We start from the raw sequence: 19295 nt of genomic DNA, 5'->3' as shown, positions 1-19295 counted from the left end.
ACGCACGTACACGCGCGCGCGCGCGCGCACACACACTGAGCTATGTCCCGCCCCCTTTAGAGATAAAAACGATTGCTGAAATGATGAACAGAATAATAAACCTGGTACCATATTTTAAAATCTATTTATGTCCCTCATTAAACTCATTTGTCATTCATTCATTTCAACTTATTTTCGTGCTTACATCCAATTAAGGTTCAAGCACGCTGTTCTGGTCACACACCTCGGCAATCTGGGCTGTTTGTCCAGGACAGTAGGTTAGTTGTTAGTGGTTAGTGAGAGGGAAGAGGGTGTAGTGGCCTTACACCTACCCACCGAGTTGTTAAAATTCACTCTGGGTGGGAGCCGGTGCCGGGCTGCGAACCCTGTACCAACCAGCCTTATGTCCGATGGCCTAACCCCGACAAGTGAACATATTTCACTCGGGATATAAATTTGATAATAATTGGTAACTTGTGAACACAACTACGCTTCAACGATATTATGTCACATGATTTACGTCTTATATAACACAATATACATATTATGTCACCAAACACCAACTAAACAACACGATCTTATTATCAAATGTTTAGCACAGATGGAAATGATGAAGCATGCTATATTTTAAAGATGATATCAGCTGATCTTGACCTCATGAAACGTCATGTTAATATGAACAAGTATCCACGTGTACAACTGTTTGTGTTGCACTTCTGAAGTATAATGTAAAGAAGAAAAGCCGTCCGTTGGAATTCTCTTCGTCAGGCCTCTAAAAAGTTTTCCCCTGCAAAACAAAATAAATAAATAAAATAAATAAAAGCCTTTTCAAACATCGTTTTCCATGCGAGGAAGCCGCTTCAAAATATTTTGTTTCATTTCTCTAGAAAGGCAGCTCAAAATCCCCCGCGCACCCCCCCCCCCCCCCCCCCCCCCCCCAAATAAACACCAAAATTAAAAACCCCAGAGCTCTCGCCTTCGGGCGCTCTCCCTACCCCGACTCATCAGCCCCCCCCCCCCCCCCCCAACACACGCACACCACCACCACCATTTCACAAACCCCTGCATCTGACATGTTGTTAACCAGAGTCGGTTTGGGGAAAATTTATTTTGAAAGTCTCAGACTGCCCCCCCCCCCCCTAAAAAATTTAAATAAAAATAAAAACCTACAATGAAAATGTAATGTATGCATATTTACTCTTGCAGGTTTACGTAAGCCTATTGTGTGTTTCTCAAAGCAACGAGGAAGGGACAATTAAGGCATTTGGCCTGGTATGCATATTCAACGATATATAATGCACATTACAGCTTAATATCAACAAGTATAATCGTGTAGTTAATTAATAAAACGGTTAAATGCGACGGCTGTTATATAGAACGGGCGCAGCCATTGTGTACCATCTCAGTGAGTACGCCCTCTGTCGAGCTGGCGATTAACGTCAGGAATGAGCCTTAGAACTAGAGAAACAATCTACCTGGTTTTTGCGGGATGATAAATAGTCATACATTGCAATGTTCTGTAATAATACACATCCCTGTAAGCCAGCAATAAGTATATTCAGCACTATATATATTATTTTTCAATACAAAATAAAATACAATTGTCAAAGTGGCTACACAACAAGTCGAAATAATTAACAATGTTTTGTCCATGCATTAACCTACGTACTGAAATGATACACGGAGTGTTTTCTTAGTTAATTGGTCTATGCTGTTAGTTGCTTCTACCTGTGATTCTTGATTGGCAGGTGTGTATTTGATTGGTAACCAGACGAGCCAATTAATTGACGCTGTCTTGACACAAAAATACATACCGGTATTGTGGAATATTACCTGTCGCCCCTAAAATGGTAATGGACATGGTTTATTACTGTAAATAGTTGTGTAAAACTATTGATTAAGTAGACTGTTACATCTAAAACCACAGAACTGACCAATTACGTAGTCGAAAAGAAAATTATCACTTGGGTATCGTGGGTTGTCGTTTTTGCTCCAACGTATCAATAGGCCTAATAGTGTACATTTTCCTTTGGATTATTTAACAGAGATAAATACTATAACCCCATTTTGTTCTGTTAATGCAACTTGAAATATATTTAGTTAAATAGTTTATTATATTATTACGTCACAGGGGTGCACAAATCGGTTGACCGCGCGCCCGGGACAACCAAAATATGATGCGGGCAACCATTCTTTGTCAAACAGTTGCCCCGACGGGCAACCAAGAAAATCATAAAACAAGTAAAATGAAAAACAAAACTTCCCTACACTCGGATAGTCACAGGCAATTCAAAAGTATCGAAACTGATAACTTGACTGACACAATATAAATATCCACCTAACGCTGCCATCCACTCAGTGTCCACCGTGCATGATTTTGATGAGTTCAATGCAGACAGATCCGTTTCAGAATGGTGGCTATTAGCAAAGGGCACAAGATATCAGGCCTCAGACCACAATTAATTTCGCTATATGTTTCTATATAGCCTTGGTGGCTATAACATTTTTATTAATATCAGCAGGCCCGTGAAGTTTTGTATGTACCTTTGCCTGCATGGGGGACACATACCCTGAAAAGGACAACCCCTGTTGTCCAGCTCTTTCTCCCAGCATATTGGTTTAAACAGACACACCCTCTAAACCAGGCCGGAGTACACCCATTTTACACAAAAAGCACCACTTTTGCATGGGCCGGAATTACCACAAACAAGTCTCCAATGTCAACAAGTTACACATGTTTACAAACTACATGCTATCCCCTGTCACTTCAGTCAAACAGTTGCCACTTCATAGCTGTCTGCCATGAAATAATCACAGTCAAACAGCAGACTACTTGCGCGGTCAACCTTCTGGATTTTGGACAACCAAATGGGAAGATAACTGTAATCTGAGGCCTATCAGTCCATTTTTCCCCCTAAAAACTGGCCCACACTAATGCATTCCAAAGATATACATATTAAAGCAATCCTCAGTAAGTATCGGTATGTCACCTTTAAACTGAGAGTATACAGAGGCTGTGTTAAAACACCTACCACAGTGCCTTGCCATGGCCAATTTTAGCAATGGAAACTTGAGGGACACCAACTTCAAAATGTAATAACTTTATCAAATTTTGGAATTTCTTCATACAATGAGTAGCTATTTTTTCTTCTACATATGTTCTATCTGCACAGTGTTGTCTTGGAAAGATTTTGAAATATTTAAAGGAAAAAAAATCGATCATTAGATTTTACTTAATTTTTAATGAAATATTAAACTTAAATTTAAATTTTTGAAAAACAAAAAATCTAAAACTGTAAAATTTTGCATTTTAGATATGATAAGTGGAGGCTTAGTAAAGATATGGTGACTGAATTCATGATACATTATTAGAAATGTGTCAGAGGGATGGTGAAAGTCACAAAATAGGGGCCATTTGCAACAAATGTTTACACACTAATTTCAGGGAAAATTAGACATGATAGGCCTCATATTCAATTTTGACCTGCTGTATTTACTTAATCTGCTTCATTTACTGTATTAGACATGTAGCCACTTTGTAAAAGGCAAAACAGTCCATATAAATGCATATTAATATGAATATGCCCTACAGATATTACTTAGGTATACACCATAATATGTTTTTTGTTGACGACAACTTTGAAAATGAAGATTTTGTCACAAAATGCTGATATAAATCCTACCAAGAGGTACTTGCACCATATTTTTCAATTTCCAGTGATAACTGTTAACAAGTGTAGTCATGTGCCAGTGTCTGGGATACCTCAGTGTAGTATTTCTTGATTGGAAGGATGTTTGTAGTAATGACCACTGAATATGCATTATGGATTATTCTGCCATATGTATTAAAAGCCAAATGTTAACCTTTTTGGCACATTTTCTGCAATAAACTTGACAAGTATACCAGCATCTGATTACTGAACACAATAAATACATTCAGACAGCATAGAATATTAGCCTATTAGATTTTCTAAGGATAAAAGACCATTTTTGAAAAATGACTGAAGTGTGTAATTTACATAAATGTAGGTGAAATGTATTATTAGAGTACTTAATCTTGTTAAAAACTGTATACTATTTATTTAAAGTGTTTAATTACATTTAGTAGTGATATATTCATTATATTTGGATCTTCTGTCCAATTGCAATAATTGTAAACTCATTAAAATTCAATATGTAAAAAAATTTAAAATCTCAATATTGACTAACAAAATCCAACTTTTGCTCTTTTTTACCAGATTATTAGCTCAAAACTGTTAAAAAATATTGCAACAACCTGTAGTAACATCAGAGGTCATTTTATGCTATTTTGGAGGATATTGAAATTTATAAGTTGAAAATTTTAATTTTAATTTTTAATAAATTCAAAAAAAAATTTTTTAATTTAATAAAATATTTAGAAAATAAATAAATTAGTTTTCATATTCCTTGTGGTATGCACAATCAGTCAGTGTAATTTCACCTCTCTGGTTATAATACTTTCATCAGAATCAAGCATTTAACCGGTGTAATGTGTGAACTATATCAGGCCTCAGACCACAATTAATTTCGCTATATGTTTCTATATAGCCTTAGTGGCTATAACATTTTTATTAATATCAGCAGGCCCGTGAAGTTTTGTATGTACCTTTGCCTGCATGGGGGACACATACCCTGAAAAGGACAACCCCTGTTGTCCAGCTCTTTCTCCCAGCATATTGGTTTAAACAGACACACCCTCTAAACCAGGCCGGAGTACACCCATTTTACACAAAAAGCACTACTTTTGCATGGGCCGGAATTACCACAAACAAGTCTCCAAGTTACACATGTTTACAAACTACATGCTATCCCCTGTCACTTCAGTCAAACAGTTGCCACTTCATAGCTGTCTGCCATGAAATAATCACAGTCAAACAGCAGACTACTTGCGCGGTCAACCTTCCGGATTTTGGACAACCAAATGGGAAGATAACTGTAATCTGAGGCCACATGTGAAAGGCCACAAACTACACCAACAAGCATCCAGTTCTGAGCTAAAAATGTGGCTAAGCCATTTTCTATCTTCCGATGTGAACAATCGGTTACATAATCTATCCAACATCTAACATAATAATAATACCAAATATTAACAGGGTTCTCGCGACTGGTAACGAGAAGTGGTGTCATCAAGAATTCAGCATAACAATGTTTGCTTATTTTAATAATTACAGTTATTAATTTTAACGGCAACATGTATGCAAGAAAAGTCTGAAAAATCTGTAGCGTGTTATTTTAACTCTGTAAAGTCTTTGAGCCAAAGTAATAAAAACGGACCGAAATTGCGTGTCAGTTTCAATACACATGCTAGTTCAGGGCCAAAGACAAGTAAGCTAAGGCCGAGTTCAGGTAGACCGAGCAAAACAAAAACGTCCGCTAAACTGGTTTATGCGTTTCACGTTAAACCCAATGTCCACGTCGGGAACCAATCGCATATTTCGCGAACGTTTTGAAAACGTTCGTTGGCTGTTCCAGGTGTGCATATATAGGTCACGCTTGACAGTCAGCTGAGACTTGCACGTGTCAAAAGACATTGTTGCAGACATTAAACAATACGATTAAACGCAAGTAAATCTCCACCACCAAATAATTGTTCGCATTAATGAATACTTAATCGTTTATTTATTTCCGTTGTCTTTGTTCATTTCGCACTCATGCATTTCGCGATCGCGGGAAAGGAACATGCAGTATTTATACAAATTGCGGTTAAACGTACACTGAATACAATTAGTTTACAATAATCATGATATTTGTTAGATAAAATATTATATAAATTTGTTGACTGTGAGGTGACATCTCAAAAGTTAGCTAGATTTTAAAAAGATCGTAAAATTTGAATTCATTATCTTTTTAATCAAAACCTTTTGACGTAAATGGATAGTTGTCATAACGTGAAGTCAGCATTTTTAGGCTACGTATTTTACAAGCTGAAATCAACTATAGGGTGTATACTACCAAATCAAATCCCATAGACGACAATAGTAACATATGCGGCTAAAACTCCTACCTGCAACGTATCAACCGACATAAACGCCACGGATATAAATACTACCACCCCTTACACTTAAAGTGAATCAGAAAAAAATGGGGGTCAAGCTGCTCGTTTCTGAGATAACGGGTAGCGTCTATGACTACCCTAGTGTCGCACAAAATTTGAGTACTTTTTTTTACAGGTACCCCATACATGTTTCAAGCACAAGGCTACTTGACACATTGGTACTAGATGAAATAAAATTGCACATTTATTTTACCCAGATGAAACTATTATTTTTTACAACCAACACACTCACATTTATAACCAATCACAGGACTTGTGGTGTTCACTTCTCTATCAAAAGTTGTGCACCTCGAACTTTGACCCAGCCGGAAGTTATTTGGTATAGTACTACCAACAAGCATTTAACACGACGCGGAAATCAACAAAATGGCGCAAATTACGAAATTGTTGGGGTGTGGAATAGATGGGTTATTTAAAAATACAATTAAAAGCAGTTCAAACCAAAATAAAGATTGCTATAGTCTTATTCAACTTACTGTGCTAGCACACAAATATGCTATTCAACCTGAGTCATACCTACACACTGCAGAATTCTCTCCCTTGCCGGATATGCGCAATGCTATCCTTGCACGGGCTACCTGTAACTTCATTCTCAATTCTGCAGTCCACCTGTTAACACCTGTTAAGCTTTGGCAAAAAGTTTTGTTTACTTGTAATTTTGTGTTTGTTTTTTTGGTTGAACTTGACATACGGTTGGTAGTTGGGAATTCTGTGTTGAATTTACCATGTCCGACGCGAGTTTGTTGACAGCTAGCGCACGGAAAGTTTGTGCGCGAGATGGTTGTCCATTTCCTTTACAACGTAAAGACACACACGTGTTGTGTCCGGACTGTCGGTCTTGTTCTCAAGACCGTCAGTGTGAGATCTGCGCCACGTGGTCTCCTGACCAGTGGGTTCGGTTCGGTTCGCAGACTCAGGTTTCGGGTACCAGCAAAATCTTGTCGTCTGCTTCGGCAGTAGTCGGCAAGTCGGACTTAGTGGGTAGGTCCCATAAGTCTGTAGACACTTCGAAAAGTGTCCGGAAAGGGGGGAAACACAAGGGTGTTTCTTCTTCGGTCCGTGTTACGAGTACAGTTACAGATACTTCGGGAGCGCCCCCCGGGCTCCTATTGTGACCGTGGTACGTGAGCCGTCTTCGTTAGTGATGGCGCCTTCTTCTGTTTGTGTGGCTTCGTCGCGGGCGTCGCCATTGTCGTTACGGTTACCTTTACAAACAGAAGGGGGGGCAGGGTGGAGTCGTCGTGGCACCGGTTTTGACGACTTCATCGGTTACAGAGCACATGCACTCCGTTGTGCATAGGTCCACTGCTTCGTCCGCAGAGCAGGTGGCCCCGACTTTGCCTTCGATTGGTGACAGTCGCTTCGGCACCTCAGCATTCTCAAGGCCCGAGGAGAGTTCTGCCAGTTTGCTTCGAACTGAGCCAGTTGTTCCGATGCCGGGATCCGTCTCTGATGGCATCCCGACCGATGTTTACCGTTGGGTGGAGGACTCATCCCGTTTGGGTCCTCCGTTTGCATATGTTTACCCCAAGGGTCCGGTGACTTCGGTAGCAACGGACATCTCTCACAGTTTGCACCGTCTTTGGTCCCTACCTCTTCGACTTTACTCGATAGAGGACGAGGTTCGCGCAGATACCCCTCGGCTGGGGGTACTCTGTGGCCGCAAACTCCGACCGTTCCGCACTTGGCGCAGGAATGACCGTTAGGCTTTCAGGAAACGTTGTTTCGGAGTTTTGTGGAATTTTTTAACGCTTCGCCTCAGTTGGGATCATTGCTTTCGCAGACGGGACCGTCGGGTGCGGCTCCCATTCCTCCCCCCCCCCCCTGGTTTTCCGCCCAAACCAGCAGGAACTGCGTCTCGACAGCAGTTTGACGATGCAGTTAGGGATTGTCGTTCGGTTCCTATTGTTTCCGTCTCGAGAGACGCTGCCCCAGGGGCATCTCGATTAGGGGGAGGAGTCCATATCGATCTTCGGGATCCAGTGGACAGTGACCTGGCTTCAGAGAAGCGTCGGTTGGACCGGATTCTGTCGCTGACCCAGCTCTCTCTCACTTCGGTTCGGAGGTAGAGGAGGAGTGCGATTATCCAGCGGTTCTGGCTTTTGTCAGGGACCAGGTCCGACAGGTATGCGGGGACGTTATACCTCAGGTTGAGGCCCAGCCTACATTCAAGGGTGTCTCCTTCGGGAACCGTTCTTTGAATTTGGTCACTCCTCGTGAGGAGTCGGGTTTACCACTTGCACAGGAGGCGCACAGTTCACTTTGTGACATTGATGTGTTGATCACTGGCAGTGATCGTATCCTGGGAGTGGGTGTTGATGAGTACCCAACGGCACTGCCACCGGGGAAAATCTTAACGGGAGCGCGCATTTTTCGTGCCGACTCCTGTGAGACGTTGGGGGCGGATTTTCTCGAACATCCGGCGGTCGTTCCCGCTAGTGTCCGAGCCGCTTGTTCCCCATCGCCGCATGTGTCATTGCCAATCGCGGATCTGGAATCGTTCGAACGGCTTGCTAAGTCGATGTTCCAGGTTAATAACCATTTAGGTACGTTCCTATTTGGCTTGGATAAGGCTGTCGAGAGCCTTCCCGCGATGGCGAAAGGCTGTTTGGAGGCTGCGTCAAAAGCCTCTAAGCATATCGCTCAGTTATCTGGCCGATTGTTTGCGAACTGTCTTTTGTTACCGCGTGACCATTACCTGGCGGGTTTGAGTGCGTCAAACGTTGCGAAGACGTTTTTTCGTACACGTTCGGTACGGGAAAATTTACTTTTCGGTCTCGATTTTAATATTGTCCTAGACAAGGATTTGTCGCGACCAGTCCCGAACACTCGACCCTCAACCTGTGGTAAACGTCGGTCCACGTTTTCGGGGTTCAAGCCTCCTCCTGTGAAAAAGGCTGCTTTTTTACAGTCGGCTCAGATCCCTAGGGTTCCTGACACTAGGAGTCAACCAGGTAACAACCCGTCTTCCACTAAGCGAGGACGCAAACGTTGCACCTACGGGTGGTAAGCAGTTGGGGTGAGGGTACGTGAACGATCGGCAGTTGCTTTCGGAGGTACCGTTAGCAACCATACCCGTGGGGGGGGGCAGGCTCCGCCATTTCCTTCGAAATTGGTGCAAGCTGCCTGGTCTCGACCCCTGGGTTCTGTCGGTCGTTCGACACGGTTACAAAATACCCTTTTCTTCGAGTCCCCCTCTTACTTCCACTCCGAGAATGCCGCCATTACCGTCCGCGGATCGGCGCGTTTTAGTGGAGAGTATGATTGCCGAGTTTCTCGACAAAGGGGCCATCCAGAGAGTCAGTCTGGACACTCCGGGATTTTATTCTCATCTTTTCTTCGCCCGGAAGAAAAATGGGGAATGGAGACCAATTCTAAATTTGAAGCCACTGAACGTCTACGTCGATGTTCCTTCCATGAAAATGGAAACGGTTCATTCGGTCCGGAACCTGCTTCAAATTGGGGAGTGGGCTGTGTCGATCGATCTGAAAGACGCATACCTCCATGTCCCGGTGCACAAGGCGTTTTGGAAGTTTCTGCGCTTCCTGTTCGACGGGAAAGCGTACGAGTTTCGTGTGCTCCCGTTCGGTTTGGCGACGAGTCCCCATGCTTTTACACGTGTTACACGGGTAAAAGCGGTGGTAGGTCATGTTCATTTGTTAGTGGTTCGAATGCATACCTATCTGGACGATTGGTTGATCCCAGCTTCGTCGCAACAGGAGTGTCAGACCAATGTCGGGTTGGTTTTGGACACGATCCTCCAATTGGGTTTTATTCCCAATTGGGTGAAATCGGAGTTAACGCCGGCTCAGATTTTCACATATCTCGGAGTGGTCTTCGATCTTGTGGTAGCGTCGGTTCGTCCCACCGATGCGCGTATCCACAATTTCCAAACGTCGGCGCGACGTTTGATGGGGGAGCAAAGTACTACGGTACGATCTCTCCACGTGGTGTTGGGCCACCTCGAATCTCTGGCCTCATTGATCGTGCAGTTCAGACGATTCAAACGACCACTCCAGTGGCATTTGTCCCCACGGTGGGATGGTCACAATTGGGACACGATAGTGCCTCTGGGCCCATGGTTCACTCATCCGATACAGGAGTGCCTGTCGGACAAGTGCATGTCCCTATCGGTTCCGTTGCACCCCCCTGCTCCGGATCTGATCCTGTTCACGGATGCGTCGCTGCACAGGTACGGGGCGCATCTGTTGGATCAACACATTTCAGGGGTATGGAATCTCTCCGAGAGGAAGCTTCATATCAACTGTTTGGAGATGGAGGCAGTGCATCGTGCCTGTCTTCATTTCCGGTGTGTTCTTCGACACCGTCGAATTCTATTGAGATGCGACAATACGTCGGTAGTGGCATATCTCAATCGTTGGGGTGGAACCAAATCGGAGACTTTGGGTCGCAAAGCTCTTGCGATTTTGGAATTCTGCGACCAACTAGGGACCACTCTGTGGGCGAAACACATTCCTTCATCGGTGAATGTGTTAGCAGATGCCCTCAGTCGACATACCCCTGTTCAGACGGAGTGGATGTTGAACAAAGGGGTGGTCGCAGCGGTTCTTCGGGTGTTGGGCAGTCCACAGGTGGACATGTTTGCCACACGGTTGAACAACCAATTGCCGGTGTTCGTGTCCCCGGTACCGGACACATTGGCGTTGGAGTACGACGCGTTAAGTATGGATTGGACGGGACTGGATTTTTATGCCTTCTCTCCTCCTGTCTTACTCGGCAAGGTATTGACCAAAGTGGTCCAGGAACCTTGTCACGTGACGTTGATAGCTCCTCTGTGGGTGGCGCAGCCCTGGTTTCCACAGCTCCTGTCACTGTTAGTGGCAGTCCCGTTCCGGTTACCAGTGTTGTCCGATCTACTCAGCCAGCGACTGAGTCAGACGGTGTGGCATCCGAAGCCGGAGGTCTTCCGGCTTCACGCGTGGAGGTTATCAGGGCTTCCTTGCGACGCAGAGGTTTTTCGACAAGAATTGCGCATCTCGTCTCTTCAGCAAAGCGCAAATCTACCGAGTCGGTTTATCAGTGTCACTGGCGTATGTGGGTTCGTTGGGCGAACGCACGGGATTTCGATCCCTTATCGCCTACTGTCAACGATTTAGCGGAGTACTTTCTGGCGTTGGTCCAAAAAGGAAACTTAAAGTCACGACAGTGAAAAGTCACAGAGCTGCGATTTTCACTACTCTTAAACAGTGTGGATGTCGTGACTTTTCTACGAACTTGGTGTTGCATGATTTACTTAAATCATTACAATCCACGGTTGAACGACCTTCCATTATTCCGAAATGGAATGTCTTTCTGGTGTTACATGCTCTTAAGGGTGCGCCTTATGAGCCGTTGAGGTTTGCTAGTCTTCGTTCCTTGACGTGGAAGACTCTGTTTCTGGTTTCAAGGGCAGCTTGTCGTCGGATCAGTGAGATACATGCTTTTTTGCATGACTTGGTTGATTACAATTCGGACGGGTCTGTCACTTTACGTACCGACCCTGTCTTTGTTGCTAAAAACCAGTCTCCAGGGGAAGAGTTTCCACCTACTGTCATTCACAGTTTATCTCGTACACTGTCATCTGATAACTCGGATAGACTTCTTTGCCCGGTGAGAGCATTGAAGTATTATTTGGAGGTACGAAAAACCGGCGGCAGGGTAAAAAGAGATTGTTTATTTCTTATACCATTAGGCCGGGTGATGTCACAAAAAATGCTTTGTCTCGATGGATAGCAGCTACCATCAAGCTAGCATATGAGATGGCGGGTGATCATGTGTTACGGAATTTCTCTGTTAAACCACATGAGATCCGAGCCATTTCTGCTTCCCTGAATTTTCATGACTCTTTAGATATTATAAAGGTCATGAATGCAGGGGTTTGGAAAGGACGGCACACTTTTGACCGTTTCTATTTCCGGGATATGGCGGTTGGTCCTGACGGTACGCGTAGGATCCAGACAGTCATTGCGGCTCAACACGTCGTGTCTGTGCGCAGGGCAACGGAAAGGGGTCGACCTCTTTTCCGTCCGACTGCCATCGATTCACGCTTCGGACATGTTTAACACTCCACTCTTTTCTGAGGGATGGGGTTTTTTTGTAGTGTTGTCTACCGTTTCCTCTCCCTGGGGAGATGTTTTTCCTCCCTTTCATGGGGATGAGTTTTTCTTTTGGGAAGCCCCTTTTTATTCCCAAAAGTTTTTTGACTCCTTGTTACCGTATGTCGTGGTTCGTCCTATCTCCATGTCATTACTTCAAAGGAGCTTTTTGGGTACGGGTAAGTCCTCTATTTTCTTACCTCCTCCCATTAATGTTGAATTTACGTGCTCTAACGGTGTCATTGCACATCCGTTATAGCATATTTGTTGTGCTAGCACAGTAAGTTGAATAAGACTATTAGAAAATTTGTTTCTAATTTTCATTATTATTCATACTTACCTAGTGCTAGCACAACAAACTATACCTCCCACCCACCCCTATGAGGCTTTCCCTCGGTGGGTGGACTTTGAACCGAGAATGAAGTTACAGGTAGCCCGTGCAAGGATAGCATTGCGCATATCCGGCAAGGGAGAGAATTCTGCAGTGTGTAGGTAAGACTCAGGTTGAATAGCATATTTGTTGTGCTAGCACTAGGTAAGTATGAATAATAATGAAAATTAGAAACAAATTTTCTAATTTTACAGAAATAATGAGCACTGTTTAAAAAAAAGAAGAGTATTGGCTCTCAGATTTTTATTAATGCCATAGGCCTTAGAATTTTGGGTGTGTTTGCAGAGGGCATTGGCTTCCAACTCTGCATATCTCCCCTCACCCACTGAAAAATCAAAGTAATATATTAACTGTCCCTACCCCCAATTGCTGTCTTTGATTTTGATCGGGGATAATTTTGTTATTCAGATGTATTCCAGTTTGTACATAATTAGCTGAAAAAGATACAAGGTTCATAGTCATATATAAATATTCTATACAGTACTACACAAAACAATTTTGGCTAAAACATTTTTATTATGGCAAATAAAAATCCCATTTGGCAATTTTTTTGGCAAAAGGTATTTTTAATCTTGGATGAGCCCTGAGTTCATCAAGTATTATGACTGTGACAGCCCAAGCGAGATTGAACCACCTCTGTGGATCCATTCAGCTGATTGGGTTGTTTCTCGTTCCAACCAGTGCACAACAACCGGACAAAGGCTGTGGTATGTGCCTTCCTGTCTGTGGGAAAGTGCATATAAAAGATCCCTGGCTGCATTTGGAAAAATGTAGCGGGTTTCCTCTGATGAGTCAGAATTACTAAATGTTTGACATCCTATAGCCGATGATTGATTAATTAATCAGTGTGCTCCAGTGGTGTCGTTAAACAAAACAAACTTTTTTTCAGCCTAAGCGAAGATGAGCTGTAGATAAATAATGTTAAAAAAGAAATAAAACTAAACTGATAAGTAATGATAATAATAAAAACATTTTAAATTTCAGTTTCATTTTAAAGACAGTTCAAAATTATATTCTTAAAACGTTTTATGAAATATGTGGGCAACCAAGAGATGATGTTGGGCAACCAAACTTCAGCTACTGGTTGCCCACCGGGCAACTATCACAATTTCACATTTGTGCACCCCTGCGTCATTTATGCTGTTTTACAAGTCAGGTTGATCAAAGAGAAGTGCTTTGTCGAAAATTACTGCTTTTGTTTACACTGTACAGCTGACGTCACTTCGCCCCAAGCTATCCCACCGGACGTCACAGAAACTAAAACAAAATGGCTGCCCCCAGTTAGCAGGAATAATCATGTTTTTTTTTATTAACTCTAAAATTACGCGTTTTTTTATTTGCTAAAGTGTCAGTATGTGTTGGTGGTCCGGGTATTCATCTTTCCAACACATACGGCTCTTGTTTGAGTTGACCCTACCTTTAAAGAATTGATGTCACAGCTAGTTTTCTCCTAATTTAAATCTAATGAATATATGTTTGTGTGTAGGGGTGGGACGTAGCCCAGTGGTAAAACACTCGCTTGACGCGCTGTCGGTTTGAGATCGATCCCCGTCAGTGGGCCATTTGGACTATTTCTCGCTCCAGCCAATGCACCACGACTGATACATGAAAGGCCGTGGTATGCGTTATCCTGTCTGGCGGATGGTGCATATAAAAGATCCCATGCAGCTAATCGAAAAGTGTAGCTCATGAAGTGGCGACAGCGGGTTTCCTCTCTCAATATCTGTGTGGTCCTTAACCATATGTCCGACGCCATATAACCGTAAATAAAATGTGTTGAGTGCGTCGTTAAATAAAACATTTCCTTCCTTCCTTCTTCCTGTCAATAGACACCTGTAAATTGATTAAGCACCCGCCAAAAAGGCGCCTAAAAGTAGTGGTTCGTGACGATGTAGTTTAGACCTGATATAGAGACTTGTTTAGGTATTCCGTATAGAGTTTAACCGAGCTAGCATGAATAAATTACTTATGAGAAGCCGTCAGTGTGATTCCAGCTGCATAGTTAATTACCATACAATTTCATGCCTATTTACGGCTTCTGTCTTTTTCCCTAGAATACATTAAATATTGATGATATTGTATAGACAGTTTTACTTTGCTGGCAATCTTTTTTAATATCTTCTACATAACATGTCATAGGACATTAAAGGGATATTCCTGAGTTTGCTGCAATTTTAAAGATTTTATCGACTAACAGAGACTTTATTACGACTGTAATTACATATCAAACATATTTTTCTGCAAAAAATATTAGTGGCTGTATATTATACGTTTTTCTGATCGTTCTAATATTTGTACTAGGTTAAATTTCATTTTATTTACTAAAAAGATTTTTTTCGTACGTACGAAATTATTTCAAGACAAATTCCAGTTTGGGCTTCTTACAAATATTAAGACGACCAGAAACACATTGAATATACAAACACTGATATTCTAAACAAGAAAATATATTTAATATGTAAGTTTAATTGTAGAAATATGTTATTAGTCGGAAACATCTTACAATGCAGCAAACTCGGGAATGTCCCTTCAATTCCACAGTTTTGTATTCACGAACTGTCCACAATTACTTGCGGAAAATAAGGCCACACGGACAAAAGTAGGTGTATATTGCGTTTCATATACGTGTGCAGAATTTAGATGAACCAAAATAAACTATCCCAGAGTAGTCTGTATAGCGGCTACAGGTTTCATCTCTTCCACACAAGTGGACCACGACTTGGTGTCAAAATAACCACATGCTAAACATAAAGTAATTATACAGGGCCTAATTTTACAAAACATCGTAAGCCTAGTTTTGCACGTAAATCTACAAGTAAAACACAATTCTTATTACTTATTATAGTACAGCAAATATAATTAGAAATAAACATATTTCAGTTTCCTTTGTCCTTAAAATGCTCCATTTTCATTAATGATGTAATTTTCTTCGTGAAATAGATGCCAAACACTTGTAAATGTATAACTGCTAGTCCCATACGTAAACTTACGATGTTTTGTGGAATTGCCCCTAAGGGGCGAATACTGGATTTTTTTGGCACAAGAATGGACACCTACAGTATTTCAAAGTACTAGATACCATAAATACACACAGCCTTTCTAAAAAGACACCCAGTTGACCTCCTGCCCCGGAAATGGTCACTGGCGAAGTCAGGGGCCAAATCCGAGGTGGGCGTGCCTGAACCTCTGTGGATATGAGCACGTAAATAGAGTTCCCATCCTATCCCCATTTGACCATAATAATATTACATATTCTTCACCGAAAAAAAGAAAGAAAGTCATTTATTAATCTGTTAAGTACTGGATATTCAAGGCAATTTGAAGTTGAGTGTGGAAGTGCACCTCCCCCCCCCCCTCCCCCATCCTCACCCCCATTCCGATCCATGCTTTTTAAGGTGCGATGCAGGAATTTCATCCTGGAGATGGAGATGGGGAGGGGGGGGGGGGGGGGGGGGTCGAGTCTACGCTCCCCCAGAAAATGTACTGAAAATAAGACAAGAAAATGTGCTTGAGCGGGGTGGGTGGGTTATCCCCAAAACCCTCCTCCTGCACACACACCTATTTCCATAGATTAATATCCGCTCAGGTGTCTTTAAAGCCACTGGCCCTAGTTCCTGGGGTTAGTACCTTTTCTCTTTAATACAAAACCAAGCGCGGATCCAAGGTCCCCCGAAAACAAATTAAACTGCCCGTTTTTTGGACCAATTTATTTACTGTTTTAATTGATGTTCCTTTTTCAGGACGACTAGAATCACATTTAGTTTGTCAGAACTGATAACGTAAATACGTTTTAAAGGTGCAGACCCTAGTTTCCACCCGTGAAAATGGACACTAAGTTTAGTTAAAGGGACATTTTAGGAAATAAAATGAAATTTAACCTAGTATAAATATTAGAACACACACACACACACCCTTAAACAAGTTTAATATATACCCACTAATATTTTATGCAGAAAAATATATTTGACAATGGTTATAAAGTCTCTGTTCGTCGATAACATCTTAAAAATTGCAGCAAACTCAGGGATGTCCCTTTAAATCTACAAACTTGTAACACATTTGGATACGGTAACAATACGTCCACTGAGCGAAACAAGAGGCTGTAACGTTGGACCGGGAAAATACCTTTAAAATAAGACTAAAATAAGTTGGTTTTGTTTAACAACACAACTAGAGCACATTGATTTATTAACCATCGGCTAATGGATGTCAAACGTTTGGACATTTTGACATATATTTTAAGAGAGGAAACCCGCTACATTTTGTTCATTAATAGCAAATGCTCTTTTATATGCACCATCCCACAGACATGATAGCACATACCACAGCCGTTGATTACCAGTCGTGATACACTGGCTAAAAATAAGACTAGAGCTCGTCTCCATAACCGTTACTTCTAAGGGGTATGTGTATTTTTAAAAATACGAAAAATGCATTTTGTGGTATTAGAAACACTAGGATGACCAGAAACACTTCGGTTGTACGGAAATGATAATCTAAACAATAAAATCTAAGTAATGTCCGATTTTTATTATCAGAAAACGGCTCTAATAATGAAGTAAGTACGCAAGTTAACGGTAAAATAATTGTAATAGCCAGTGGCGGATCCAGAAAATCCATTTGGTGGGGTGACAATAAGATGAGGCGGAATGCCAATGGAACTTTGGGGGAGGTTTAGAGGGGATGGTAAAAAAATGAAAATTAATATATAATAAAATTATAACTGTCGCAAAATTTAGGGGGGGGCGGGTCCCTGCCACACACACACACACACACACACACACACACACACACACACACCCTTAGATCCGCCTCTGATAGCCGACAATATTTGATACTGTCTAAAAACAAAGAATAGCGACTTTACATTTCTTCGTGATCGTGACCTACTTGTTTGGGTTGGGCGGGTTCCCCTTGTCTGGTTCGTGTGGTATAGCCTGGTACCGCCCCACTTTGTAAGGCAGTCGCTCAACTCTCATACTCTTGTGTTTAATTCTGAAAAAAAAATGAAAAAAAAGTACATGTAGTTATCAAGCATTGCCGGTTATTTCTTCTTCCTAATTTTTTTATTTATTATTTATCCTTTTTTTCTTCTTCTTCTTCTTCTTCAAGCATTGCCGGTTATTTCTTCTTCTTATTTTTTTAAATTATTATTTCTCCTTTTTCTTCTTCTTCTTCTTCTTCTTATTATTATTATTATTATTATTTAAGATATACATTATTTGTGAATAGAAATAAGCATGCAGACTTAACATGGGCGCTGGGAGATGATATTAACGTGAGTGGTGGTGTGTGGGGGTAGTTACATATTAACGTATCAATACACCTAGGCAGTATACCAATAAAACTGATGTAAGCAGCGTATCAACACACTCAGGCAGTACACCAATAAAACTGATGTAAGCAGCGTATCAACACACCCAGGCAGTACACCAATAAAACCGATATAAGCAGCGTATCAACACACCCAGGCAGTACACCAATAAAACCGATATAAGCAGCGTATCAACACACCCAGGCAGTACACCAATAAAACCGATATAAGCAGTGTATCAACACGCCCAGGCAGTACACCAATAAAACCGATATAAGCAGCGTATCAACACACCCAGGCAGTACACCAATAAAATGTGTGGCATCTCACATTTAATCTACTTGCAAGAAAACATTGGACTCGAGTACCCGAGGGAAAAACTCAACCCGGACCAGAGTACCCGACACTTACACTTGATAATAATAATAATATATTGCAATGAATGAATGAATGAATGTTTAACGACACCCCAGCACAAAAAATACATCGGCTATTGGGTGTCAAACTATGGTAATGCAAACAAATAAAGTGATGATCAACATCAATACAAAAATTCAAGATTTAAATAAAAACACAGTGTAAAGAACTGCAAAAATACAAATATCACAAATAGATACTGACTTTTACTCAAAATTTCAATTTTGTGCTGTATTGGCCATTCTCAAAGAGAATGTAACACCCCTGCACCACGGTAGGGTTACAGCACGCGCATGGGTAATATATTGCATTCCACATTCCACACAATCGACACATCCCCCATCTTGTCTCATAGCCCAATAATGTAACCGGCGACAAGCACATTGTGACAAAATGACGTTTAAAAAAATAATAATAATAATAAAATGAGAGTGCTGTTCCCTGTACGGGTACTCGAGTCCTGTGAACGGACTAGTCTTGCTAGACTCTATCCGTGACCGAGTACTCGTGGAGACCCTAGTCACATACCATGTAAGTGATTTAATTAAAGTTACATTCTCTGGTTACCATATTATAACATCATGTACAAATGTGAAATACAAGCTCAAATGCACTTTTTAAAAAGTCGTGTGTGTTCGCTATGAACGGATATCGTCAAACGTATACGCTTGATTCGTCGCCTGTGCCGCCATAGCTCGACAAAGCACAAACGACAGTCTGTTGTCAGTTTCAGTTAACACGCGCGTTTGCCGATTTCAAATTGTAGGGTTCGTCTCAAAAAATTAAAAGAGAAATCTTGCGCTGTACGAAGAACGTTCGGTTGAGGATACGGTACTAGAGTCTTTAGTTAAAACCGGTTTGATCTTGACAACGTATTATCGACAGTCGTACCTTCCTATTTCAGAATTGATATTTTATAAAGTGTTAGTAGAACTTTCAAAGTTTAGTTTGTATACTAGTAACCCATTAATCATGTATATATTTTTTAAATAAAATATACTAAAGTAGACAATGAAGGTTTTC

At 41.6% G+C, this 19295-nt stretch overlaps 1 protein-coding gene across 2 annotated transcripts in view; it reads right to left on the bottom strand.

Annotated features, from left to right (window-relative positions):
* Positions 1-289: 289 nt before the first annotated feature.
* LOC121388902 (beta-1,4-galactosyltransferase 4-like) overlaps positions 290-19295 on the bottom strand; it is a 99359-nt gene continuing 80353 nt past the window's right edge. For both annotated transcript variants that reach the window (XM_041520439.1, XM_041520440.1), the window contains exons 6-7: positions 17432-17536; positions 290-766 (exon numbers count right to left, since the gene is read on the bottom strand). In XM_041520439.1, the coding sequence (XP_041376373.1) occupies positions 619-766; positions 17432-17536 (253 nt within the window). In that variant the 3' untranslated portion in view covers positions 290-618. The remainder of the gene's footprint in view (positions 767-17431; positions 17537-19295) is intronic.

The sequence above is a fragment of the Gigantopelta aegis genome, chromosome 14, assembly GCF_016097555.1.
Source record: "Gigantopelta aegis isolate Gae_Host chromosome 14, Gae_host_genome, whole genome shotgun sequence".
Taxonomy (NCBI): Eukaryota; Metazoa; Mollusca; class Gastropoda; order Neomphalida; family Peltospiridae; genus Gigantopelta; species Gigantopelta aegis.
This window is presented reverse-complemented; position numbering and strand designations above follow the sequence as displayed.